The sequence below is a fragment of the Simochromis diagramma genome, unplaced genomic scaffold (genome assembly GCF_900408965.1).
Source record: "Simochromis diagramma unplaced genomic scaffold, fSimDia1.1 OVJJ01000602.1, whole genome shotgun sequence".
In the NCBI taxonomy this organism is placed as follows: Eukaryota; Metazoa; Chordata; class Actinopteri; order Cichliformes; family Cichlidae; genus Simochromis; species Simochromis diagramma.
The window spans coordinates 3,907,745-3,935,276 of NW_024387040.1; the positions used below are offsets into that span (position 1 = coordinate 3,907,745).

The 27,532-nt window shown below is 41.7% G+C and overlaps 1 protein-coding gene across 1 annotated transcript in view; it reads left to right on the forward strand.

Moving 5' to 3' along the window:
- Window positions 1–25,437, forward strand: part of stau2 (staufen double-stranded RNA binding protein 2) — a 108,751-nt gene extending 83,314 nt beyond the window's left edge. The window contains exons 14-15 of the mRNA XM_040044346.1: window positions 22,761–22,826; window positions 23,920–25,437. Of these exons, the coding sequence (XP_039900280.1) occupies window positions 22,761–22,826; window positions 23,920–23,955 (102 nt within the window). The 3' untranslated portion in view covers window positions 23,956–25,437. The remainder of the gene's footprint in view (window positions 1–22,760; window positions 22,827–23,919) is intronic.
- The last annotated feature ends 2,095 nt before the right edge of the window (window positions 25,438–27,532 follow it).

Genomic DNA, 27,532 nt, shown 5'->3' on the forward strand with positions numbered 1-27,532 from the left:
GTAACAATGTGTGAGATGTGTCATCTGAGGGGAAATCACCTTTTTCTAATGGCAGCACAGTGATGTTTTACTCCTCAAAGGTTAATATTTCTCCTCTGTTTAATAATCTGTGTTATGCAAGCTGTTTCACCGAATCCACTTATGCTTTGTTGACCTAATATACAAGCCACACAGCAGCAGAGTGATGCCAAGAAGACATTTTCAGAGCTTCAGCCTTCCTCTGTCTATTTGAGCTCTTTGGAAATAATCCATTTGGTGCACAGTTGTGACAGTGATGTGCATTAATCATCCTAATCTCTTCATCCACTGCCATCCAGGCCAATGTCTTACGACATAGATAAAACACAAACCAACATTGAAACTGTCAGTCTCATCCTGTTCTTGGAAAGTTGCAAAATATACCAAACTCCTATTGTTCAAGGAAAATCTCTGGATTTAAAATAAAATCCTTTGACTTGATATGGAACGACACTTCTTGTGGTTAAAAAGACTTAAAGAAAAAAAGAATTAATCATCGCAGGACTGCTCCAAAACCATATCACACCCTGACAGTAATTGCAGGCATACATGTCTATCTCACAAGCATAAATACAATCACACACACACATAGACAAACACACATGCTGCACAATGACCTGTATTATGAGTTGTAATTATGCTCTTTGTTGCTTTCCTGACTTGATGAAATCTGATCTCCGAGATGCGTACACCCTATTTGTTTGCAACGGTTGTTTTTGATTCCCACTGAATACTGTGTCATTATTTACCGAAATTACTGGCATTCAGGTTTTGCTGACAGCTTCTTGGGGGGGGAGCAGAAGTCGAGGTTCCTCCTGCCTTATACAGAATTACCAGTGATTTGTTTTATCCAATCTACTTAAGTGTTCAGCTGCAAATAACTAAACCTCTAGCGGTGATCAGTGTGTCTGGATGTGTACTGAGTTATGGAAATGACCGTAGCAATTGGGGAATGTTATTCTGTCTGTCTGAGTCCCACCACCACAGCCACCTCCCCCTCATCCCGATGTGAACAAATTCTCAGGCCTCTAGCAACAGACATTTTGAAACACTCAAAACAACAGTCCCATAGGAGGTTAACACCACTTACAATTAAGGTGTCACTTACCCCTGCGGTTTAACACTTTCTGTGTGTGTGTGTGTGTGTGTGTGTGTGTGTGCCTGCCCGCCTCCTAACAGTATCTTCGTGATCTACTAAATCTCCTCTGTAAATAAAGTCACAAGTGACAACTTGTGTTCTGTTTTATATGCAAATTCAGCCCAGCCCTTTGCATTTAAAGGAGATAAGGAAAGATTAAGCAAACCACACTGTCACTACATAAATGTGAGAGGAAGAGGCTACAGTGGCAAGTGAAACATGGGCATTTGCTCTTTTTTGTTAAGGTTGATGAGCCCCTATTTTGCACATATTAGCAACCAATGTGCCTCCTCTTTTCTCTTCAATATGACTTCTATCATATGCTCTGCATCCTGCACCAAGTTAAATATCTGATTGATCAAATACTTACGTGATTCTGATCTACTGGTAATTCAAATGACTCTATACTGAATTGTTTGAAAGTCACAAATAATGGGTAACGGGCACAACTGCTGTCCAATATTGAAAGGGCTGAGACTACAAGATTACTTTGGTTAATATGTTTGTCACTGTGTCAGATTAGGCAATTATAGAACCATAAACATTACCGACATTACTGAATACACACTGCTCCCCTACAGGGCTGCTAGTCTTTTTTTTATGATTTTATTTTGTCATTCTTTTATTTGTTGGAGATAATGACACGATTTTCTTGTAGACAACTGCTATGTTCTTGTTTTGAAAGTGTAGTTGCTGTCTTTTCCTATCACTGCCTGCTCTAAAGAGCGTCTGCGAGCTGGAAAGCTTCTTGCCTATAACAGGCTCTGGTTAGAGAAACCTTCCAGGTTGACCTGGTTCATGTGTTGCTACACCAAGAGCAAAACAAGGACTGCTGTCAGCTGTGGTAGAGCGTTGGCAGTCTGTGAATGGTCCATATACCTGTAGAGTCGATGGAGGCAGTGTACAAAGTCTGTGGTACCAGTCTTTGGGCTAGTCTTGCTCGTGCTGCTGTCAAGCCATCAGCCAGTTGCTGAGTAGAGCGGAGTTATAATGTTCAAAGAGCTGAAGTTGAGCTGGGTGTTAAAAACAATGGAAAATGCAGCATGCAACACTGCAGCCACTGTCTGGGCTTTTCATGCTGTATTTTTTCTTTTTTGGATGTTTTGTTGTGCTTTTTTTCACACAGTTTTTTCTCCATTAAAATCCGCTGTAGCACTCTTTCCTTTTCCAGTCTAGTTGTCAACCAATCAAGCACAGTGTCATCCACATCCAGCATTATGCACTTGGGATTTTGGGGGACTGCATGGGAACATGTTAGCGTTAGGTGAAAACCCCTTTCTTTAGGTTTTTGCTGGGGAAAAGCTTATATGTCTTTGTGTATGCATATGCAAAGGAACATAATTGCAGGGCAATGAATTACATATATACAGCAGCTTTTATTGATTTTATGGGGACTGAGATTAAAGATAAAAAAAACCCATCTACCATCATTTCTTAATCTCACTCATTAACAACTTATATCATAATTAAATTGTTAAAGCTTCCTTTTTATGGATTGCGCTGTATGATTGCATGATGGCAGGGACCTTAAATTTCCCACAGGCATGTCATCTCCTTGAAATTGCTTTTCTGCTCTAGAGATGCTACTAGGTAATTTTTATTACGTGTGAAGAGCATTGATTCCCCATGTTCCAGTGTTTTTGTTTGTTTTTTTTTACTAAGCTAGGTTAATCACTGACTCTGGTTATATAAAGCCATTTTCACACATGCAATGCAGCTCTGGACTTCACTAGAGGTCACACAATGTAGCTGCATGTGAGAAAGAAAATGTCAGTTTGATACTCTCATGTATCATCTTTGTGATGTCTGTTGGACCCCTTGGGAGACTACACATTTAATTGTTCGTATTTCTAGCAACATGAAGTGAACTATATCCTGTTGTGTGTTATATGTTAGAAATGACTACTTCAGATAGTGTACTATGCTTGGAGGATGTTCACAGATATGATAGAAAATGTTATTTAATTGCTGAACAGTCTGGCTTATTGAAGCATAACTCAAACAGGTTGATTTTTTTTAAATGATTTTAATTTATGGCATTTTTTAAGAGGAAAAAATTGTTTTAAATCAAAGCTTAATATGCAAAATAGTCCGATGTTAAAAGTGTGTGTTTGCATATCTTAAGAAGCTGTTGCACCTGATCGATTTAATGGAAGAACAGCCCCAACAAGAGAGCTGTCAGCTGAAATGCTCAAAGGGTTGTACAACTCTTTTAAGATGGAAACCCAGCAGAGTGTGGCAAGAGATGCTGGTTGTTCCCAGTCAGCTGTGTCTAAAACATGGTACAGGCAAAACGGGAAGATTACGAAAGGAAGATCTCAAAGCAATATGTCCTGAAAATGGAAAATTGCACAACAAAAGAAATGAAAAGCAAATGGTCAGAAACAGGAGACAGTGCCTGTGACAAAAACAGTGCTAACAACAGAAGAAAAAAAGGTTTTAGTGGGCTAAAGAGAAACAGTCATTGACTGTGATTTGATGAGGCACTATTCAGTGATGAATTACAGATCTGCGTTATCCAGAGAGTTGATGCTAGAGCTTTTAACTTGTGCTTTTCCAGTGAAATATATAAGATGCAAAGAAGAAGTAGCTAATTTCCCCTTTCAATTATATTATTGGGTTGCTTATATGGCTGGTAAAAGGGGAGATATGGCAAGCGTGACCTCAAGGGATAAGGCATAACCGCTGGTTACCAAGGGGTTAGTGACAGCTCTGTGAATGAGGCTTCAGCAACCACGAGCAACCAGTTAGGGAATGCTAATTTTTCTGTAGTGACTGGTGGTTGCCAGGCGGTTGCAACTGGTCTGTAGGACTGTGTGACTGGAGAATTATGTTTTTTTAAGGAGTAGACTCCATACCTCAAACAGTTTAGCCCATTATGAAAGAAAGTGCTAATTGTAATCTTTTTGTTGATTAGTTTTAAAGTTTGATATTCTCGCTTTACAAATGTGTGTCTCTTTAGAAACCATATTATTTCATTGTTTCCTTTTATGATGTTTATGAATGCTTACTACAACAATAAGCTGCAGTCCAGAAAAAATTATTTTAAATCCATATGTTACTCATCTGTGTTTGCTGTGATTACTTCCACTAAAGGAAACCGCAGTGTTATTATCTCAGCGATTGCATGTACTTTTGCAGAATGTACACCTTGATTTACCACAAGGGAGGGAATTATGTTTTGATTGCAGTTCTATAAGTGCATTGTAAACTGTGTGTGTTCAGTAGAGGAAGTTGTTTTATCTATTTCATTTGCAAATGCCCACATGCACATATATGCACGCATCTTGTTTGAGTGATGCAGTTAATGGCTTTCCCCAAACTGGTGTGGTTTATTGGAGATGCTTTCAAATAGGAGCTTTAATTCAGCACAGTTGGTACATAAACCTTTGTTTTTTGGTTCCCACTTTCCCTCAGGGACCCCTTCCAATGTTCTATTCCTGATTTCCCTCTCCTTCTCTCTGAACCCAAACTCGTTCCCTTTTTTTTTTTTTGCTCTCTGCTTCTCTGTCTGTCTTTCTCTCTTTGAGTCTCACACTGACTCCCACGTACACTTCTCCCTTGTGTCCAGTGAGTAAACGTGGAACCGTGTGAGCTTTCAGAAGGACTTTGAAATGAGACATGGCTAGGACATCAGAGGACCCTGACACTCTCAATGAAGCCTACTTGATTTATAAGTGAGCAGAGAGTGTTGCTGGTGGTGGTGGAGGGGGGAAGTGTTTCCAGAGGCACACAAGGCCACAAGGTCCTCCATTAGTACCTTGACCCCTGCTTCATGGGACCAACCACTGCACAGGAGAAGACAGAAGTAGAAGAATAGAGGGATAGGGGTACTTGGTGAAGGGGGTGGAGGGGTCTTTTTTACATAAGAAAGTCTGTTATTTACATTTTCACCACAGAGAAGGCAGCACAAATGAGAAACCCTACCTCGATCATTTGTCAGTGGCCTGCTGTGTCCTGACTCTGACGTCTGTTACTTGTACCTGATCCCTCACTCAGACCTGTCTCTGCTCCCTGTTTTACGATTCTACTCACTGTTTTACTGTTCACCATCTAATTAGCTGTGTCTTAATACACATAAAAACACAGCACAGTCTTGGTGTTTACTGTCTGTTTGCCATGCTGTAAAAATGTGTGAGTTTGCTCATAAAAACTTGCCCACAGATAAATCCTCACTTTCATTTTAAGTGTTAATGGGCAAGATCAAAGTGTTGATAACGAATAACAGATTATAGCCTTTGTATTGTGCAGCTGCATAAAAGTTAACACTGATAGACTTATTTAGTTTGGCTATACCAGGCAATGCTTTTAATTGTGTTCTTTATTTTATGAAAAGCTTCATTTTAAGGAAGTTTGTGACTAAGCAAAACATTTACAGTGTTCACATTTTAACCAAATTACATTCTAGTGTTGTACTTATCCACCAAGTATTGATGCAATACACAGGCATGGGAAAAAAGCACACAGATCTGAGGTTTTCACTAATAAAAATTATCTTATTATTATTTATTTACCGTTGGTGTGAGGTGTTAATGCAGATTTGCTGTGGTTGCATGATTTATGCCCAGAGTGGCCAGACATTTCTACTTTGGTCTCATCTTTTCAAAAGACATTTTGTAGTTTCTTCAGACACAACTTTACCAACCCTAGCCGTTCTGCTTCTTTTTAGAGAAAAAAGGCTTTTTCCTGGCAACCCTTCTAAGCAAGCCATACTTATCTTTAACATTTAACATGCTCAATGAGGCCTGTAAAGTCTAAGATCTAGTTCCTGGGTCTTTTGCAATTTCTCTAAGCATTGCACTGTCTGATCTAGCAGCACCTTGCATCTGCTTACCATAATTTCTATTGAAGCAGTAAAGGTGTGCTTAGTTTTTCACCTACAGCTGCATTTTAGCTTAGTTTTTTGTCAAATAATGTCAAAGTGCAGTGCATGTTGTTGTTCAGCTGAAGTATTTACCCAACTTTAACTTGTAAAGACCAGACAATATTTTTATTATGTCCTGACACATAAAACCTTAGAAATGAAGGAGGGTGTACTTTCTTTTTACCATGGCAGTATACTATACATATACAGATAGGGATAAACAGAGACATAGAAATCCCTTCCCTTTGGAAAACATTGTGTCATGCTGCTTTTATGTTGTGTGTAAGGCTATTCTATGTTTGCTTATTACGTCACCTACTCTGTGTTTGGCTTTTGCTCATGTATGTGCTTGCAATTGGAGTCCATAACATTGGTTTCTTTCTGTAGAGGTCGGTTTCATGTTGTTTGTGACAGGCCTGCCAGCTATATGCTAACTTGGCAGATGCATTAGGCTAACATTTAAAAGTCTTTTATTCTCTTCTAGTTCCATCTTTGGCTAGTTTATGTGGCCCCTCAACCAATTCATCAGAAAACCAGCCTTTTAGGGAAAGCCTGCCTCTTGATATAAGCATGCTGGAATTTATTGTTTTCTGTAAACATGCCTTATACATAATCTGTCTTCTCAATACACACTGCCAGTTGCCATAGGAACAAAGTAGGGTTTTCATAACACATGAAGGGCTAAGGCATGATGGGTCTCAGTCGCTCCTGTCACACAGTGAGTTTCAGGCCCAGCTCAGTATTTCTTTGGATTTTAGTGTAAGATAAAAATGTCTGTCTTCTTCTTATGATTCTAATGAAAAACACTCACCAGCTTTGTGGGGATCCATTGCAAATTATAAAGCAGCACAACAGGTTTTAAAAGATGGGTCCCTTGTGTGTAGTAGGTGATTAAAGTCCAAAAAGGAGCTGAGGGAGCAACAAAGCACAAGAGACAAGAGGAAGAATGTGTAAAACGCTGTCTGACTCCATGTCCTCTCTTGTTACCGGATGTCCTTGTCCAGCAAACATGTATTCGCATACACACTGCTGTCTCTAACACAAAAATATAAAAAGGCTCATGATGGAGGGTCGAGGATTATTACATACAGCTGGTTTCTGTCACTATATAGCCTAAGCACATCTTCTACTCTGTATCTTAACCCTTTCATATACTGCTTTCAGAGGCTCCTTTTTTTTAAATATTCACGCCTACAAGCTTCTCCTGAAAAGGCAGCAAGTTATAAAGCTTAAAAATCATTTTTTTTCTAATGTATGTAGCACCATTTCAGAACAATTTCCTGTATACAACCACTGAGAAAGCCTCATCAATGACTGGCTATCTGTGAACTATTGGGAATTTTTGGTAATATTAAATATCAGTGTGTCAGTTTTGTCACAATCGACAGTTTTCAGCATCATTTTAAAGTTTTGATTATACTCTGACACACCAACAGCTTGACACATGACGGCCAAAGTTGTTGGCAGGGGCACATGCGCAGTTGGTGCGTTGTAAAGTCTCTACGATCGAGTCCACACAATCCCCCCCCCAAAAATGGCAGACACGCAGACATCAACACGGATCCTCATATTCACCAACTAATGACAAAATGTATGTCACTTGGATTCAGTTGTAGTAAGTGATTTGCTTTATTTTGGTCTCTTACATAAATAAACTATATGGGCAAAAGTACTGGGCCACCTAGTCGTTACGACTACAGGAGATGCTCATTCATGGAAACTGGGGGTGAGCCTCAAAATTATATCACAATATTTCAAGAACATTTGCGATAATAGTATTTCTTACGATGTGGTCAGGGGTGGGGGTGCAGGCAGCAACATTTAAAGTGAGAGTAAATGAGCTTCTGTCACTGATGACTCACTGGCTATTTCAAAATGGGAATTTGTTGCCACATGGTGCCGGTAGCAGTAAGCAGTATAAAGCAGTAAACTTTATAGTGCAGTAGTAGTGACTCAACAATATATCTAGTGATACAGCAGAAGTCAAAAGTAGCACAGTTACTGTTTGCCCCAGACATTTTACGTAGTAAATATAAGAATAACTGCTTAATGCTTTAGTTCAGCGGTCCCCAATCCCCGGCCCACGGAGTCGTTTGGTACCAGGCCGCGTGAGTTGAGGCTCGGGTGTGAAATTCATGGTTTTCAGGGTTTTTATCAGGTTTTAGCGTTATTTTTGAAATAGTTTTTAGCGTTAACTCTGTTTCCCTGTGTCTTTTCCCGTGTGTTATGAATAAATCGTCCTTTATTTTGGTACTGGTTTTATTTTGTTGTATTTATCAGCGACCCCAAAGGCCGGTCCGTGAAAATATTGTCGGACATAAACCGGTCCGTGGCGCCAAAAAGTGTGGGGACCGCTGCTTTAGTTAAGTAACTAAAGTAACTTAACCTTGTGACTCGTCAGGAGCCTGTGCAATGTTTTCAATCATAACACTGAAAAATAATTCGTATCTTCTGTCAGACTTTTTAGCCAGCTGCTTAAAGCTGTGCTTTTTTACAATCTTAACTGCATCAGTAATTTCCCTGCACTGGTTACTCTTCCTAAATGATGTCCACCTAGCAAGTGAAGCTAGTGATGCTTGGTTGAGTCATTTGTTTACTTTTGAGTCGCTCATCAGTAGCTCCTAGTGTGGCCTCCTTCATAGCCTGGTTGTAGTTGACAGTTTGTTTTTGCCTCAATTGTTGTTGATTCCACTTTTAGAGGAAATTTTGCAAAGCATTGTCTGTTGGAGGTTGTTAAATTAGCTCACACACTGGGGGACTTAAACACTGAAGGTGATATGATACTTTTATATCATGTAAAAATTTATACCAGTATTATCACAGTCAATATAATATGGCATAGCCCTTATGGAAAACCACACTATGAAGCTCCCAGCCCACAGGTTTTGTGCTGATGTTAATGCCAGACAAGGTTGTTGAGTCAGCATGACAACTTTTAGATGCTGTGGGTCTGAGCGTTTGGACTGTAACTTTACATGGTCTGCCGCTATGTGGCTTAGTAGCTGTGGCTCCTAAACTCTTCTGTTTCACAATAATACAGTTGATCATGGAAGCTCTACAAATGAAGAAATTTTATAGACTGGCTTATTGCAATGAAAGCATCCTGTTACAATACTTCAGTGGAATTCAGTGACCTTTTTAGAAAGACCTATTCTTTCACAAATGTTTCACAACATTGTGTCTGCATAGCAGTGGAAGCTATTCGCTAATAATTTTGCCAAAATGAAGCTTGTATAACATGAAAACTCGTGGTGCTAGCACAGAGACCTGTAAACCTCAATTTATGTGTTTCAACAAACGATCATTTACATGAACTAATTGGAATCTGAATTTCATAAATTTGACTTAAATTAGCATAGTACCAGTTTATTTAATCCTACTGATGTGTTCTGGTCTTTGAAATCTAGGACAAGTTATTGACCATTGCTGTTTGTGTGCTACAGTACAACATGCTATAAATCCGAACTGAAAACACTCAAATAATTTCTGCGTAAGTGTTCATGTAATTCATTCGTTTAGTTTAAAGATTTCATGTAGTAAGTTAGATGTAATGCTATACTGTTGGAGTTTTTAAGTAAAGATTAAATTCTAACATTTTTCAAATCCTGCAGCACCTTTTCACAAATATAGATGGGTTACATGTAAATGACACTGGAACATCCTTGACCAGTGTACTTGGTATGGTGTATAAAATACAAATAGGCATTATCGATATTTCTGAAGCTCCTGTACTTGTCAATGCAGCTGTTAGATTTGAGGGAACGTTTTTTATTGACTTGTTTTGGGGTGATCGTGGCTCAAGAGTTGGCAGTTTGTCTTGTAATCAGAAGGTTGCCGGTTCGAGCCCCGGCTCGGACAGTCTCGGTCGTTGTGTCCTTGGGCAAGACACTTTACCCGTTGCCTACCGGTGGTGGTCAGAGGGCCCGGTGGCGCCAGTGTTTGGCAGCCTCGCCTCTGTCAGTGTGGCGACAATGTAGCTGCCATCACCAGTGTGTGAATGGGTGGATGACTGATTGTGTAAAGCGCTTTGGGGTCCTTAGGGACTAGTAAAGCGCTATACAAATACAGGCCATTTACCATTTGTTTTCTCTAATAGTTTTTGTATTTCTAAAGAGCTCATGTAGTCAAGTAAATGGATGCAATGCTCAACAAACCTTTATCTCCTATATCCCTACAAAAAAAACTTGGAGTTGTTTTCCTGCATTAACAGTTAACTATTAACTGTCCCGACCGATCTGCGTCGGAACAAAATAGATAGTGTGATTAACAGCAATGACCAGGTTCATTGACAAGTCAAATGAGTGTAATAATAAACTAAACTAAACCTGCATGCTTGTTAGTCAACTACTATAATCACTTTATGTGTGCCAAGCATTCAGTTAGATAAAAATGTAAAGCCAGTAAATTAAAAAAGGGGGAGGTGGATAACAAACACAATGAATATAACCTTTTAATGTTTTGGGTGTAAATTCAAAGAGTAATGCTTTAGAATGAGTCACAGTATAACTATATTTAGGTTTTGGGATGATTAATAACTTTAAGTCTCTATCAGTCTTGCACTCAAGTTCTCTTTTTGTTCCTAAACTGTTAAAAAAATTTCGTAACTCAAGACAATCACATTGGTATAGGAGTTTTTAACTTGCATGAAGTTACTGTCCTGATGACTCATCTTACCCAACTTCTCATTTGTCTGAACCATTTTTAATACAAACAGGATATTAGCTTCTATCACTTATCCCACAATGAAGAAATAATTGGACTACAATTTAAATTGGGAGGGCTGATAACAGCGAGCAATGCTCTTTGACATCCACCCTGATATCCTCATTAGAGATTGATTTGTTTCATGTGGTATCTCTGCTAAGGTTATTATCTATGCAAATTGTGGATGCGATTAAGACCTTGGATCCTACCTCTTGTGTTTGAGCTTCCACCCTGCACGTAGGAAAGGTCTTTTTCCTTTGGTTGTGTAGCAACAACCACAACTATTACATTTGCATCCCCACCCTCGTACCACTGCCCACTTTAACTTGTCTGTGCACTTCATCACCAAGCAAACAGTGTGAGTTTGTCATTTTAAAACCCACACACTGAGAATTGGCAGGGAGACAGCTGTTGAAAGGATCCATCTTTGACAGTCAGATCGAAAGGAAAGGTAGATTAGCCCGCAGAAAAGAGAGAAATGGGACGTCTCTTGGGGCCGATCACTATCTCTGCGTTGATAAGAGAGCGAGTGCCTGAAGGCTGGCTTTCCTTCCCACCGCTTTTTGTGCCTTCCCCAGAGCAATTTGAGTCCAATTGTCCAGGATTATAGAAGCTGCTCCCTCTGGCATAGAAAGGTGGATCCCTGCAGGTGGAGACGGGGTGATGTAACTCTGTTTTGCAGTCAGCGGGGAAACCTGATAGAAATGGATGGTTAGGTGCTGTTTTCCAAACCTCCCACCATGACTTTACTATAATCTCAGAGAAGGAACTTGAGAAAGACATTTTATGAAAATCTCAACTTCCCAGTACTTTGAAAGACTTACAATCAGAGGTTTTTTTTATTTGTGTCATCCACATAGGCATGCCATTAACATTATGAATCAAATAATCTCAGTTCATTGAATGAATCATAAAAGAATAGTCCATCCAGATGGTCTCATTATCCAGGTTGTGTCTGTATGGTGGTTTTTTCTCCATAAAAATTCAAGGCATCTACGTTTTAGGGAACTTTCAGCTTAGTCAGTGGTCAGGTTGGTGAGTCACCGGCCTTGAGGCTGTTTTTTTGACAGACTGAGTATCTTCACAGGCAGTAGTCCCATCACTAATGCATTCCACACGCTCTGTGTCTCATCCAAAGGAGAATTTAGTCAGTGTTTCATTAACAATCATTGAGTAATTTGGCAGGCGTACACAGGTTCTCTTGAGTAAATCCATTCTCACTGAAAATGTGTCCCTACCTTCATTTTATTGGAAATGTAAGTTTCTCTGCTGTGTCAGAGACTCTTGATGGCAGTTGCTTATCATTGACCTAGACTGGATTATAGTGAAGGCAAAGGACTGGTATACTACACACAGCAGCACAGAAATGCAACTGACTGGTGTTTTTATGTTTTTAAGGAAAATTGTGACTTCCAGTTAAAATTTAAATCTGTTCTCTATTTATATGTATGTATGCATACACAATGTTAGAATAAAGAATTCTAGCAGAATACTAAATAATATAGTATTCTGCAAGCCATATATACTGAACGGTTCATACAGGCTGGATAGTGCTAACAGTTTAAAAATAGTGCTAGCAGTTTTATCTGCTTCATGCGGCTTCTGCTGATGTAATGTTATCGTATCAAAAATAACTGAGCCCAGTGATAAAATTCCTTGAAAAGTTATATCGTGGCAAAGTTAACTCAGTCTTATCACAGAGCCCGTCTGTATCTGCTTATCCTCTAAGATGCTTTGCTGACAAGGCAGAAGTATGGTATGCTGAGGTGATTCTGCCCCTCGCCCTTTGCCCATATGTTTTGTATTTACGCCCTAGGAGGTGCCATGCTCAGCAGCGCGGTGGTGGAAGGGGATAAAGCAGGCCTCTCTGGCCCAAATGACGCATGACATGGTGCTGCGCCCCGGGCCCTTATTTATGGCTTCCCATGTCAGCGGAGGCTTGCTCCCCTGGGGAGCCCCACAGCCGTTATCCGCTAACTTAGCTCAGCCAGTCCTCAGGGCTAATATCACGCCTGGAAGATGCACAAAGGGAAACACTATCCACTCCCGGAATTCAGATCAGCATAATGTGGAAGCATGCACATGTGACCGAGTCGTACGGAGAAATCAAATTGAATTCCTCATAGAGAAGGTTTTTTTTAGCTGTCACATCACAATTGCTACACTGTTGGAAAGAAGCAAACCCACATACATGAAGTGCTACTTCAGAGGAATTAACGTCATATCAGGCTGAAGCTAGGCCACTGCCAGGCACACACTGCCTCTTTTATTCATGCCTCTGATGTGGGAAAGGATGTGAAATCTGGAGAGAGAGTGAGGAAGAGGTTTGGTGTGTGGATCTGAATACATTTTCTCTGTAGTTACTCAAGAATCCATGTACATATCACACCGCATTAACAAATAGAAGCATACACTGCCAGCCCTCATGCACACACAGGTGTTCTGCACGAGCTGTCCCGGAATGTTCCAGTGATCCCTGTCCAGGGTTTTGATGTGGGTAGAGGAAAAAGGAAAGAATTTAGCGGAAAACGAAAGCCAAGGGATGAGATGAAGCCGAGGAGTAGATGGCAGATATTTAAGAAAAAGAGAAGAGAGGGTCTGCAAAGTATATCTGACAGAATTTATTGGAGATCAGAGGAAGGTTTGACGTGATGACATGATGGTAACAACAGGGTTAACAAAGGACAAAAAAAGATGGCTGGGGTTTTCTCTTCCCGGGTATCTCATATTTCTTTCTGCTTTGAGGAATGAGCGCAAAAAAGGGAGCACTGTCAAGGTTTTATGTGGCCTTTTGAAAACAGAACAAACCCTCTACAGAACAATATATCCAGCCTCAGAACTTCTCCGACATGAGCGCACTCATTTTCTCAACTTCCCAGGTCCTCCCTGTAAAACACCCTGTTTGATATCCACTCTGGTCATTGTTTAGTCTAGTGGATATCCCTTAGATCATCTTCATCAGCAGCTGTCCTGCATCCCCTTCATGTTCTTTGCGTCCCCATCTCATAGCAGCCCCAGAACAGTCACCTGTCGTCAATTTTGAAGCATTACTAAGATTGGGCATGTTTTTTTGCGGGATGAGAGGATGAAGGGTTATTGCACTATTGAACAAACAAAAGCGAACAGTTTGAGTTACAATTCGTCCACCCCATCGCAGTCTCAAGTTCTTCAATGAAACTGGAAGTGCTTGTGTAACAATGCTGTGGTTTGTGTATAACAGGGGTGTGTGTAGTGGTACTTGGTAGAAGTGAGGAAGTGTGTCTTGGCTAATATTATTCCTGTAAGCGATGCAGCGCTCCAATTTCTGCCCATAATTATTATTATTTGTCGAGCAGCTCATGAATGATTTCAGTTTTGGTTTCATTTCAGGTTAGTCTCTCACGCTTAATGGGTTTTATTTTGGTATGCATGTTGGCGTAGCAGCTTGGGGTGGATTGTAGTCTTAAGAACAGGAAGAATTTGTGTTTTTTCCTTTTAAATGACACATGGTTTAGACCAGGGGTCCCCAATCCCAGTCCACGAGGGCCGGTGTCCCTGCAGGTTTTAGATGCGTCCTTGATCCATCACAGCTGATTTAAATGGATAAATTACCTTCTCAACATGTCTTGAAGTTCTCCAGAGGCATGATAATGAGCTAATCATGTGATTCAGGTGTGTTGACCCAGGGTGAGATCTAAAACCTGCAGGGACACCGGCCCTCGTGGACTGGGATTGGGGACCCCTGGTTTAGATAATGAAGCCTGATCAAAGTGAGAATGGGTGTGTGGTGGGGTGTGGTTTGTGGCTCAGCTGCAGGGGAGGGGTGGTTGCCTCTGATTCTCATAGAATGGACTTGAGATTAGAAAAGGGTTATTTGTGCTGGACTGCACAGAACCAGAACAAAGCCTTTTCTTGGTTAAAAGGGAGACACTTCAGTACTCTGTGGATTATCCCAGAGTGTACTGATGACTGGACTGTCATCTTGCCTTCTGTAGAGCATAAACAGGATCTTATCTGATAACCCAACAGAATGAAAAAAACTAGGCAAATGTTTTCTTTCAGAATACGTGCAGAAAGCAAACATGCAAGACTGAATGATATGCTGGTGGTCTTCACCTAATTGGGGCCTCCTTGGTGTCTTTGATGGCTGCTAAAGGTCAGAGAATGAAGTGATGGAGATTCAAAGTCTGAAAATGCTGATCCCTGGTTCTCAGCATTCTGCTGTGTCTTCTCTTTGTTCCCCAGATTGTCTATATTGCTTCTCTGAAACTCAGTTGTCTAGTAGTGAGAGCTGATACAGGGGTCTGATTTGTCAGGGTCAATGTGATCCAACGATCCATCAGATCTGACATGCTGATGCGGTATACTCCTCTGGGACTTGAACTTTGTTTGGCTAAGCCGCTGATGGAAGCGTAGCCTCTGTCGGTGAAGCTATTAAGAGCGCAGCAGGCCCAGAAAAATGAGCCACCCTTGTCACTCCACATCAGGAGCTCAGCCACGGTTACAGATCCTCCTCAGACCTGTCACATTCAACCAGTGTTTGTCTAAGCCTTTGAACTCGGGACTGCTAGATAGATAGATGGATGAGCTCATGTGTGAAGTGCTTTTGGGGTTCTTCAGGTTGGCTACCAGGCTTGCATTAATGATGGGTGCTGGTTTGTTATCTAAAGCTAGAGCAAATAAAGAGGAATAACTGGAATAACTGGAGTGGTTTCCCTGTAGATTCGACAAACTGTGCTTCAAGCGTCCAAACATTTGAAGAATTGGAAATACACACACAAATGCACAGGATGTTTAGTAATTGCAGAAAGTACACAGGAGACACCAGTGTTTTACATCTCTATGACTGTGAGGTAAAAAGAGTATAATGCTGTTTTCTTGGGATTGTTAATTTACCCAGTTAGCCAATGTCATAAATAAATATACGATTAAAACTCTTTAAGCTCTTTTTCAAACCATCTTATAACATCTTACCAGCCAAAAATGGATATGACACAACAAACAGTTACCAGGCACCAATGCAGTACGTGTCCTCTGATTTTCAGATCAGCCCAACCCAACTGAAGTTGGGCTGATCCGTGCATCGTTACTAGAATTGTACATGTTATAACAAAAGGTAAACTTGTATGTAGAACTTCATGCTTGTTGCTTCCTGCTGGGGGGCTCTGTGTCAGCACGTTGCTTTTGCAAAAACTGTGATCTTGTTTTTGGCTTTTGTTTGTTTGTTTTAAAGTTGGCTACACAACATGGCGTATTAAACATTTCATATGTGAGGTTCGGCTCGGGTCTAAGGGATGAAAATTTCCTCATCATGTTTTTTTAAATTTCTGACACTACATTCCTGAATATATAGGCACCGTTGTCCATTTGTCCAAGCAGACCAGGGCATAGTTTAATAACAACAACTAATAGTTTGTGTTGTCCATGATCATATGTAATCCTGTTCTTATGCTATACTCAGAAATGCTTGTCAGGGGATCTCACCGTTTCAGACAAACTGCCTTTCCCACACCTTTTCGTTTTTGGATTTAGACCTGGCTCTATCTTTCTCAAACTCACAACCAAATATTTACACCACTGAAGCTATTGCGAGGTATGTGGGAGTGGGAAAAGGCAGGATCCATTCTCGACGCGGGTGAGGGGGGGCGCTGAATCCAGTCATAGGCGAGAGGGGGGTACACCTGGACAGCCAGTCTGTGCAGGCCACGTGGGACAGAACCTTCGCACTCATTTCATTCGCACATTCACAGACATTTGGGTATCCAATTAACCTATCCAATAGAGGATATTAAACAATTTTCTAGTTAGTTAGTTTTAAGCTTCAAATTCAAAAATCATTGCTTTCCTCTTCCATTTGTCAACGGCTTGGGGCACAGCATCCTCCTCATTGTCTCCTCACCCGCCTCTCACTGTCTCTTTGCTCCATGGCAGAGATGGAACACCTCCACCTTGCGTTTCCCGGCCTCAGACTAAACACACTCTCCTTGTGTTGATGCATCAGTGTAGCGACTGACTCTAACGATGGTCAACTTATCACATTAGAAAAATAATGATTTCACTGGCTGCCATTCCCACAGATAGGCCCAGTGTTTGTCTTAGGCTCCGTGTCCTTCACTGTGCTGCTGTGCCTTATGCCTGCCTGTCGTATATCAGCAACGCTGCCACTGTCAAGCACCCTGATTTATGGCTGTTTATCTCTAGCCCCTACCCCACCACCAGCACCCCTCCCACTCCAACAGATGGTCTCTAGCTATTTACTCAGGGAGAAAATGGTCCCAATCTGGTTGCTTAAATACAACAAAAAAGAAGTTTATGGGAAGGCTGATTTCAAGTTATTTGTCATGTGAGAAAACAGGATCTCTGCCCCTGTTTTTGTGATCAGGAATGATACTGATAATATCTGCTAGATGAATCTGACTGGTTACCTTCTTATCTTGATGACTTCCCACTTCAGTATGTGGACAACCTTGACCATTGTAAAATGACATGTAACTGCATATTTATAAAACAAATCATCACAAGCATTACAGCAGCGTTCCCCTGGTATCATCTGTGGTTATTAAAAGTGTAATTGTGAAAAAATCCCATCATCTGTCATGTTCTGGGCGGTTTTCGCCTTAAATCTCTTCAAGTATATTCTACCTCTAAATCTTTGTTGGCTGTCAGATGCTCACAGAGTAAAAAAAACACACATAGCCCAACCCGAACCATAAATTATCTGCTACAGACTCAGAAGGGCTTCACTTGAATTCTGTGTCTCTGGAGAAAGGGCCTATAAGTAGTAACTCAGCAGTATCAATTTTTTACATCAGTTCAGCTATTAGCGTTGTAGATTTTTTAGTAGCTGTACGCATCACAGATTTTTTTCCCCTCAATTTGATGGATACAAACCAGATTTTGACCCTTGCACCTGTCAGTCATAAATTACAGTTCCTGGTTTATGTTTCTCATAGATTGAAGTGAAACACTTTTAAAATTATTTTGGACACAAGCACACAGATAATAGTTTGTAACAGCCTTCTGGGCATATTGCATTCCATGGAGACATAGTGATATGGCATGTACTGGGATTCATATTTTCTCAGGATTAAAGCATGATTAATGTTTCCTCTCGCTTGCATATGGCTTAAATACAAATGGGTATTCACATGGAGACGTCTCTGTCTGTCTATTCTGGACTATCAGAGAAAATGCCTCTCAGTCAGATATCCTTGTGAGGAGAATGGCTAATTTATTATGAGAATAAAGTACTGAGTGACGTTGGTGGGCTTCATAATGAGGTAAACTCAGCCAGTCATCACATCTCACTCATCTAGAGCGCAAAACCACTTGTGTCTTATCTCGACTCTGATTAACCAGTGATGAAGTGTAACGGGTCCTGGCTAGCTTAGGCCACTGTCATAGCAGATGTGTGTTGAATAATAAAGTGAAACTGTTGGGATTTTTCCTCTTTGTTACAATGAGTTGTTAAAGTATATGAAAGAAGTGTAACTGGATATACTGGGTGATGAAATTTGCTGAATTATCAGGGACATTAAAATTCACTTGATCTGATTCCACTACGCAGTACTACAATCACACTAAGGAAAACAATGGTTGGAGACAACAAGTTTGTGGTCTCGTTGCCTTTGAAATGGCTGCTACGAGGTCGATGATGATTCACAGTCAGATGCTGTCTTCAAACCAACTTTTAAGCAGGAAGTTGGCAATAAAATGGGAAACTCGGTCTGCTATCAGTTGGCAATCGGATAGTATCAAGTTGGCAACTACATGCAATCTGTTACATGCAATTTGTTGCATTGGACATACACAGAAAATCAAATAAACTCCTTACACTCGGAGTCCAGCCTGAACCTCACAGATTTGCAGCAGAAATCGACAACTATTGCTGTCTGAGAGCAAATGCAGCCAGTTCAAGTGGAGCCGCGATTATTTGCACACAGGTTGCCTCCCAAAAGGTGTCATATATAATCACCTTTCAATTAATAGTCACCTCAACTACTTTTTAGTTGATAGATGCAAAAAAGTTCAATGTAATCACCAGGCAACCATTGATTTTTCCTACTCATAACGGAGCTGCCTTTCAAGTTTTACTCAAGTGTAACTGAGCTATAAGGTGGTGGAGTGAGTCAGCTGACTTCCATCCCATTTGGTTTTGTTGTGTTTGGCCTGTCTTTATATTTCTTTTCATTTTAGGTATGTAAATCTAATTATATAAAACTAATTCAGTTTTAATTGTATCCCGCGGTCTTTCTTCATCTCTCTAGCACCATCACAGATACTGTAATTGCTCAGAGACAAAACAGTAGAACAAGTTCCTCCTCAGACAGATAATATGTGTACTTTTAGACACAAAGTGTTAGTATCTCCAACAGTGATCACTCGTGTAGACATATAGATTGATATTTTTTCCTTAGGCAGTGTTATTAGAAAACATAGCATGCATTTTCATTACTATGCAGATGATATCCAGCTTTATCTATACGTGAAGCCAGAAAACACAGACCAATTTGTTTAATTACAGGCAGGTCTTAAAGACATAAAGACCTGGATGATCTATGATTTCCTGCTTCTAAATTCATATAAAACAGAGGTTATTGTACTAGGCCCAAGAAACACGATATCTAACCATATTACTTGGTCTGGATGACCGCAGACCACGGCCTCTCTGTGTGAGGATCTAAACGTATTCTACGCTAGATTCGACACAGCGAACACCATGAGACCGGACAGTGTGCGCACCGCGGATGACGTCAGTGCACACACTGTGTCTGAGGAGGATGTGCGGAGGTGCTTCAGGAAGGTGAACGCACGCAAAGCTACTGGTCCGGACGGGATTCCCGGCCGCGTCCTCAAGTCATGCGCGGCTCAGCTGGCTGGAGTGTTCACGCACATCTTCAACCTTTCCCTCTCTCTGTCTGTAGTCCCAGCCTGCTTCAAAATGGCCACCATCGTCCCTGTACCCAAATCCTCCACCATCTCCTCATTGAACGACTGGCGACCTGTAGCCCTGACCCCCATCGTAAGCAAATGCTTCGAGAAGCTGGTCAGGGACTTCATCTGCTCTGCACTACCCGACTCACTGGACCCTCTACAGTTCGCATACCGCCACAACAGGTCCACTGATGATGCCATAGCCCTGACACTACACACTGCCCTGTCACACCTGGAGAAGAGAGACACGTATGTGAGAATGCTGTTTGTAGATTACAGCTCAGCATTCAATACCATCGTTCCCTCGAAGCTGGATAGGAAACTGCAGGATCTAGGACTGAGCAGCTCCCTCTGCAGCTGGATCCTTAGCTTCCTGTCTGACAGACGCCAAGTGGTCAGACTGGGCAGCATCACCTCATCCCCCATCACACTGAACACTGGTGCTCCACAGGGGTGTGTACTGAGCCCTCTCCTGTACTCACTCTACACCTACGACTGCACAGCCACTAACAACTCCAACATCATTGTGAAGTTTGCGGACGACACTACAGTGGTGGGTCTTATCACCAACAGTGATGAGACAGCTTACAGGGAGGAGGTCAGCGCCCTGACCCACTGGTGTCAAGACAACCATCTCACCCTCAACGTCGCAAAGACAAAGGAGTTGATAGTGGACTTCCGGAGGTGCAGAGAAGTACACACCCCCATCACCATCAGCGGCGCTGCTGTGGAGAGAGTGAGCAGCTTCCGGTTCCTTGGTGTACACCTGGCTGAGGATCTTACGTGGTCAGTACACACAAACAAAACAGTGAAGAAGGCGCAGCAGCGCCTCTTCTTTCTCAGGAGACTGAAAAGATTCGGCATGAGCCCCCGCATCCTCAGGACCTTCTATCACTGTGCCATTGAGAGCATCCTCACTGGATGCATCACCACCTGGTATGGCAACAGCACCGCCTACAACTGCAAAGCTCTCCAGCGAGTAGTGCGGTGCTCTGAACGGATAATTGGAGGTGAGCTTCCCTCCCTCCAAGACATCTACAGGAAGCGGTGCCTGAGGAAAGCGGGGAGGATCATCAAGGACTCCAGTCACCCCAGCCATAAACTGTTCAGACTGCTTCCATCAGGAAGGAGGTTCTGCAGCATCCGGTCCCGTACCAGCAGACTGAGAGACAGCTTTTTCCATCAGGCCATCAGACTGCTGAACACTTCATAGACACCTCAGCTTCACTACTGGAACTTTAACATTATGCACTCCATACTGTACAGTAATGCCACTGTTTTGCACATGTGTCACTCTGTATATTTTATTTTATTTATTTTAAATATTCTACTTATTGTTTACTCTATTTAATTTGTAAAATATGGCATAAACTTGAGGAATTTCTCACATTCCTCTGTGAGGAATCTTGGAGTCGTTTTTTGACCAGGATATGTGCTTCAATGCACATATTACACAAGTATGTAGGGCTGCTTTCTTCCATTTGCGCAACATCTCTAACATTAGAAACATCCTGTCCCTCTGTGATGCTGAGAAACATTATGTTTATGGATTTATCATTTCTAAACTGGACTACTGTATCCCTGAAAAGCTTTAAGTTGATCCAAAACGCTGTAGTGAGAGTACTGACAGGCTAGAAAGAGAGAGGATATTTCTCCCATATTGGATTCTCTTCACTGGCTCCCTGTTAAATCCAGAATTAAATTTAAAATCATTCTGCTCACATACAAGTCTTGAAAGTCTTTCACTCACAGACTGCTAGTTTACTTGTGTCTCCTCGGAAAAGTAAAATGAGATTTCAGGTCCCACTCCCAGTTTGGATTCACGAGATGGATACCCTCTCTACTTTTAAGATTATCCTTAAAGCTTTCTTTTTTGATATGACGTATTGTTAGGGCTGGATCAGGTGACCCTGTAGATATCTGCCCCTTCCTGAGCCAGAGCCTGATTCTGCTGGAGTTGTCTTCCTGTTAAAAGGGAGTTTTTCTTTCCCACTGTCGCCAAGTGCTTCCTCGTTAGGGGGTCATTTGTGTTGATACCAGTGGTATTAATTCTGCTGTTGGATATATTCCCCACCTACCCTGTATCCTCAATCTGTATCAAGAGGAACAAAAGTGCTAAACACATCCAAGATGAAGGTTAAGAATAATGGAAGGATCTATGATTTTTCCTTCACACTTGTCAAGATCAGGTTGAACAGTTCATATTGGGACATGTAAACAGCTGTTATATCAAACTGTGGTCAGTGGTTGTAAACTTTTAATGTCACAGTACAAATGTTAAGAAAACACTGGTGAAAAAACTCGCTTGTTGTTGTTGTTGCCTTCCAGGCCCAAGTTGCATTGTGTGTGTGTGTGTGTCTATGCTGCACCCCTTGACTCCCACACATGTTGTATATGTTATGATAGCAGGCGGGACCCTTCTCACTTCACTAGCAGCCCCTCGAGCTGCCACAGGCAGGCAATGAGCAGGAAGGAAATGACTTCATGGGATTTTTGGTCCAAGTTTGAAAATATAGATAGCATGTAGTGCCGTTTTTTAATGACATCGCATCGGATTGCTTCAAGTGGCTGGTTGTGATTATGAGCTAAATGTGGCAGACACGGTAAATTCTAAGATAAATACTCTGTCGAGCACATGAGGCTGCACTACAGTTTTCTTTCTCGGCCACAAATTAACCCTAATTAAGTCATTACACAATTAACAATAAAAATGTTACATACACACTTGTCTGTCTTTAGTATGTTTTTTAGGCTAGACTGATTGGATTTTTCTGCGCACTGTGCGCCGAAAACTTTATGATTTATTCCGACCTGCTGCTTTTGTTTAGCTACGGTCGCCACGAATACAGATGTCACTCTGGATTGACGTAGGAAAATGCGGAGCAGCCAAAACATAAAGTGGAAATGTTAACCCAATAACGCTAGATAAACAGTGAGAGGAGAGAGGCCAAAGACAACAGAGAGTGAAGGGAAAGTGTCCTGCTGGCATCAGGTTTCCCAGACTAAGTGTTATTTGAAAAGCAGCTGAAGGGTGACACTCTCTCTCTTCCCACCCAAATCTCCCTTCCTTTTCTTCCCTCCCTCCCCACTCACTCGACCATCTGTTGTTCCTTCTCTTCTCAGGCTGCTCTAAGTGCCTTGAAACAGCTGTCGGAGCAGGGACTGGACCCAGTGGATGGCCCCATCAAGGTACAGTAAGACCTGAATGATGCCCACATGGCTGCTGGGTTTATTAACCAGCTCCAGCCAGTGATGGTGGGCTTAGATCAGCTCCGTGTACACCCACGCACACACGTCCATCACTTCCGCTCGACATTTTTCTTCCATAGGAAAGCAGCGGTAGGCGTATGTATTTACATGCACTACGTTCCTGTCAGTGCCGAATACTTTGCATGATCGCTATCACTATTAAGGCTCAGTCATGACAGACACAAGGGCTTCCCTTCATTCATTCTTTCCTCCACGATGAGGAAGGAAGGGAAGGAAGGAGGAAGGCCGACAACGGAGAATCAAGTGGGAAAGCAGGAGCACCGCAGGGGGTTTTTTGGAAACCGGGGAGGAAATTACTGTCAAGCGCCTGTGGTGTATTTTCATAGTAGGTGTGCCCTGGAAGAAAAAAAAGAAGAAGAAGAAGAAGAAGAAGAAAAAAGGGTTTTTACAGCCCCGTGTCTCCTTTAGAAGAAAAAAAGGGGAAAGGAACAAAAGGGAGGAAAAACAACTGCAGTGTTGCAACAGCTTTATTTACGTCACCAACAGAAATGAGGAGCAAATATGGCAGCAATTACTCTTTCACCTGAGCAGTTAATCACTCCTTTCTCTTTCCAGTCTTTCCCCTTGTGGTCCTCAGACTCATTAAGTCACCCATACTTTTCTATTAGCACATTCTCAGTTGTTGTTTTCAGATGGTTGCCGTTGCCAAGATGAAAACACAAAGCAGTACAAATTTGAACCTACTGTCTTATCATTGTCAGTGCTATCAGAGATGATTATGTCCTCCTAATAAAACAGCCCGAGAACAGGAGCCACAGCTGATCAGTTAGTGTGAAACAGACTGAGGTCAAGGGCTTGATAAGTGTCTTGACTCATAGCTGAAGCACTTTCAGTCTGTCTGCTTGGACGTTCTTTTACAACAACAATCACCTGTTTTTCTTTTTGACAAAGTATTACTCATTAAAGACTGATGGAATCTTTTCATGAGAAACCCGTAGAGTAAACTTCCCAGTACAGGAGTAATTATTGGCAGCATTCCCCTCCTAACTCACAGTTTCACTTTTCGTTTCAGACCACTGAACCATGTGGGAGGGAGGACGGACATTAAACAGACTAACTCAGGCACCACCACTCAGGTCTGCAAGGATTCAAAGGCTGTCGTCTAGGAGCTGACAACCCCCCGAACCTCTCCTTCAACATACACACTCCCACCCCCACCTCCTATAACCCTGATCCCACATAACCTCCAGCCACCACCTGCAGTCCCCACCCTACCCTCTCTACCCCTCACGATCGCCACTGTATCCTGCAAAACCTGTCAACATGCAATAGGGTGGATGTGCACCGAGAAATGACCGACTAAAACACCATTACCCGAGTCTATGTGAAGACAACGCTATCTTAACACGTTTATTGATGATTTCAGTCAAAATTTAGAGGACAAGATAAATGAATAAATACAATACAAGCTAATGATAAATGCATGGTACTGTGTAAAATCAAGGGAAGTCCAAAGCGATACCCTGCATAGACAATTTTCCCTTTGGATAGATGTTGGTATGGTTAAAACAAATAATGTACATCATGCCATTGAAATACAAAAGAAACACATTAGGGGAGAAAACCAACTTCCATACAGTAGCTTTTCTTTTTTTTTTCTTCGGGGGTTTTATATTTCCTTTTAATTTTTTATTTTGTTTTTTATTTGATCTTATTTGATTTTATCAATCTAACAATGCTTGAGTACTGTATTTAAAATTAACCAATGCCAGTGCTGTGAAAGTTGTAGTTGTTGTCTTCATATATAGTCACCCAGCTTACCTTGTATGCTGACATAAAAAAAGAGTTGATCTATCTATATGGATGTGTATGACTTTGCAAGAGTATCATATTCCAAAAAATAACACAGAAAAGTTTTTTTCATGTGGACAAAAAGGACAAAACTGGTGTTAGCAGTAATCAGTAGAAGTGTTGACCCCCCAGGAGGAAAGGTTGGGTTAACCTTTTCACATCCTGAGGGGGCCTACCTGTTTTAACATGACCCCGCACTGGCATAGCATCACTGGAGCATCACCTGATCAACGGCGGTGAATGGGCCGCCCCATATGTACTTTTTAGGTCATAAAATAGGCCAGTTCTCCTCAACAGTGGCTAGGTTTTTCATTTTTTTGCACACATCCTCCAGTGCCAGTAAGCTTTCAGAATAACTCCAGAGAGGTTTTTTTTGTACGGTCTGCATGAAAAGTTCTCTCCATTCCAGTGATTTTATGTCAGTGGATCGTCCCCCCTTCCTCCCCCCTCAGCCCCACAGTTTTGTCGATCACATCTACACCCATTGTGTGTGTTGTATTGACCCACCAAGGCATCAACTGGGTGCTTTTAATGCCTGCATTCTGGAGTGCAGCTTTTGATTGAAGAGAGCCTGTAGCTCTAACCTGCAGGCTCTCTCTCCCTAAAGGCCACTTTGGATCACTTTGTCCACTGACATTGAGGATGTGTCTTCTTCTTCGCTGTGAGTGCGATGTGTAATAAGGCTGTGTCTGTTACTGAAATGCAGTAAAAACACCTCAGTTCATGTGGAAAAAAACTGTTTCTTTGTCTCTTCTTTGCTTCTTCAAACAGGTGTAAAAAACCAATATCTCAGTGAATTAAAATAATGCCATTTTCTTTCTAAAAAAGCCACTTTTCTTTGGCACATTTTTAAAGGAGACAATGTGAGCTTAGATTAGCTGTAGAGCCTAGCGCTGGCGAATGAACACTGATGGGATGTTACCTGCTGCTATTTAAATGGATTTTCATCAATTTTCCTTAAAAACTTCCTCCATCATACTAAACCAAAGTAAAAGCTGTTCATTTCTTTATCATGTAGAAAAACTCGTAATTGCGCTTGTTTTTTCTATATTGAGAAATCTCAGGGATTAAATGTGGAGGTAAACTATGTTACAGTGACAGGAAGGGGGTGTTTCACAGGTGTAGCCCACTATCCCTCAAAGTGGGAGATGTGGTCCTGCTGGGGAAGACTGCTGCCATCGGGGAGCGCCATTGGGCCGTCACTCACCAGTCCTGGATGGTATTCACATGAATCCCAGAACCCAAATTTTCTTAGCATTATTATGATTACAATGATTTTAAGTTTTTGGCTGTCAAAATTAGTCATCAGTAAAATGTTGATGTCCAAAATTAACATCCCAAACTGCCCTGCAACAGATTGGCGACCTTTCCAGGGTTTATGTCCCGCCTCTTGCCATATGGTACCAGGGATAAGCTCCAGCCCGCCCACAACCCTGATAAGGACAAGCAGAAGACAATGGATGGATGAACTCCCCAAACTGCTGTTTCTCAGTTACATGAAAAAGTTAGTGAGTCCTCTGGAATTGTCTGTATCCGTGTGTAAGTCACACAAATCCTTCTGTCTGATAAAGATCTTCCAGTGTGGGATGTTGGTGGATTTTCTTATGACATATTCACACATTCTTATTGGATCAGCATCATGGATTTCACTCAGCTGTTCTAAAACACTACTCTTCTCCTACCTTTCTTTGGTAGATTTGAATTGATTCCTGAAAATGTAAATCTTTGAGAAATTGAGTAATTTCATAGCTAAATTTTGCACTTGTTGAGGACAAATTTCAGCTGCTTCCTTAATAAGTAACAGTTTAATTTCCTGAAGTGTCTTTGAGGGAAACAGCACGTCCACATTGACCTGCTTATTTGCCAAAAAGTTCCCAGATGTCCTTCACTTTCACTTTACTTTACAAATGAATAACTACAAAATCTCCGCATCATTCCAGCTAGTTAATCTCTACCACAAGCAAACCTACTTCTTTTATTTTTCTTCCTTGTCATGAAGGACACAGTTGTGTGCTCTCCTCGTAGATTATCAGCACAGGGGTGTATTATATCCACCTTATCGATCTCACACTTCTGTTGCCGTTCTGTCACTTTTACTTGCCTCCTTCATGTAACTCCACCACCTGTGCCGTTCTCCAGAAATCCAACAGTCTCTGCATCACTAGACCCGCTGTGCTCTCCCCCATTAGAGAAATGGATGAGCGAATGGGACAGTGGCGCTCTAATTCAGCTTCACTGACTAATGGACTCAGCTGGCAGCTACATCTGCTAGCTATTGAGGAGCGCCAAAGCTGTTCACATACATTAGCAGCAGATCTCTGTTCCAGAAGCTTGTTCAGGTAGTGGCGGACCAGCTTGAGGCCATGTTAGACCCAAGATGAATGGCCTCACTTTGAACCAACCAATATGGGAAGTGAGCCTCACGTCCCAAAATAGAACAAAATCAATGGGACTGTGAAGCCTGTCTGTGCCATGCAAAAGGAAATGCCAGAGTCATTGATTTTTCCGTCTGAATTATGTCTCATTGACCCCCCCTTCCTGAAGTCCTCCTACTTAACACCAGGATTTTAAAAAAAGGGAGGGGAATCCTGTAGAAGTTGATGAATGTCCAAGAAACGCTACAAGGCAAAAACCTAATAGTTTTCTTGTATTTTGTGTACTTCACCACTCTATGTAAAGGGTTGTTTCACATACTTACTGAGCTCCACTCAGTCCCAACAGTAGCTGGAAATGGCTGCGCTCGGTGCTGATTGCCTCTGTACACAGAGGGATTGAGACTGTCAGTACAACGCTCCCTCCTATAAGAAGTAATTTGCCACCGAGCAACTTTATCC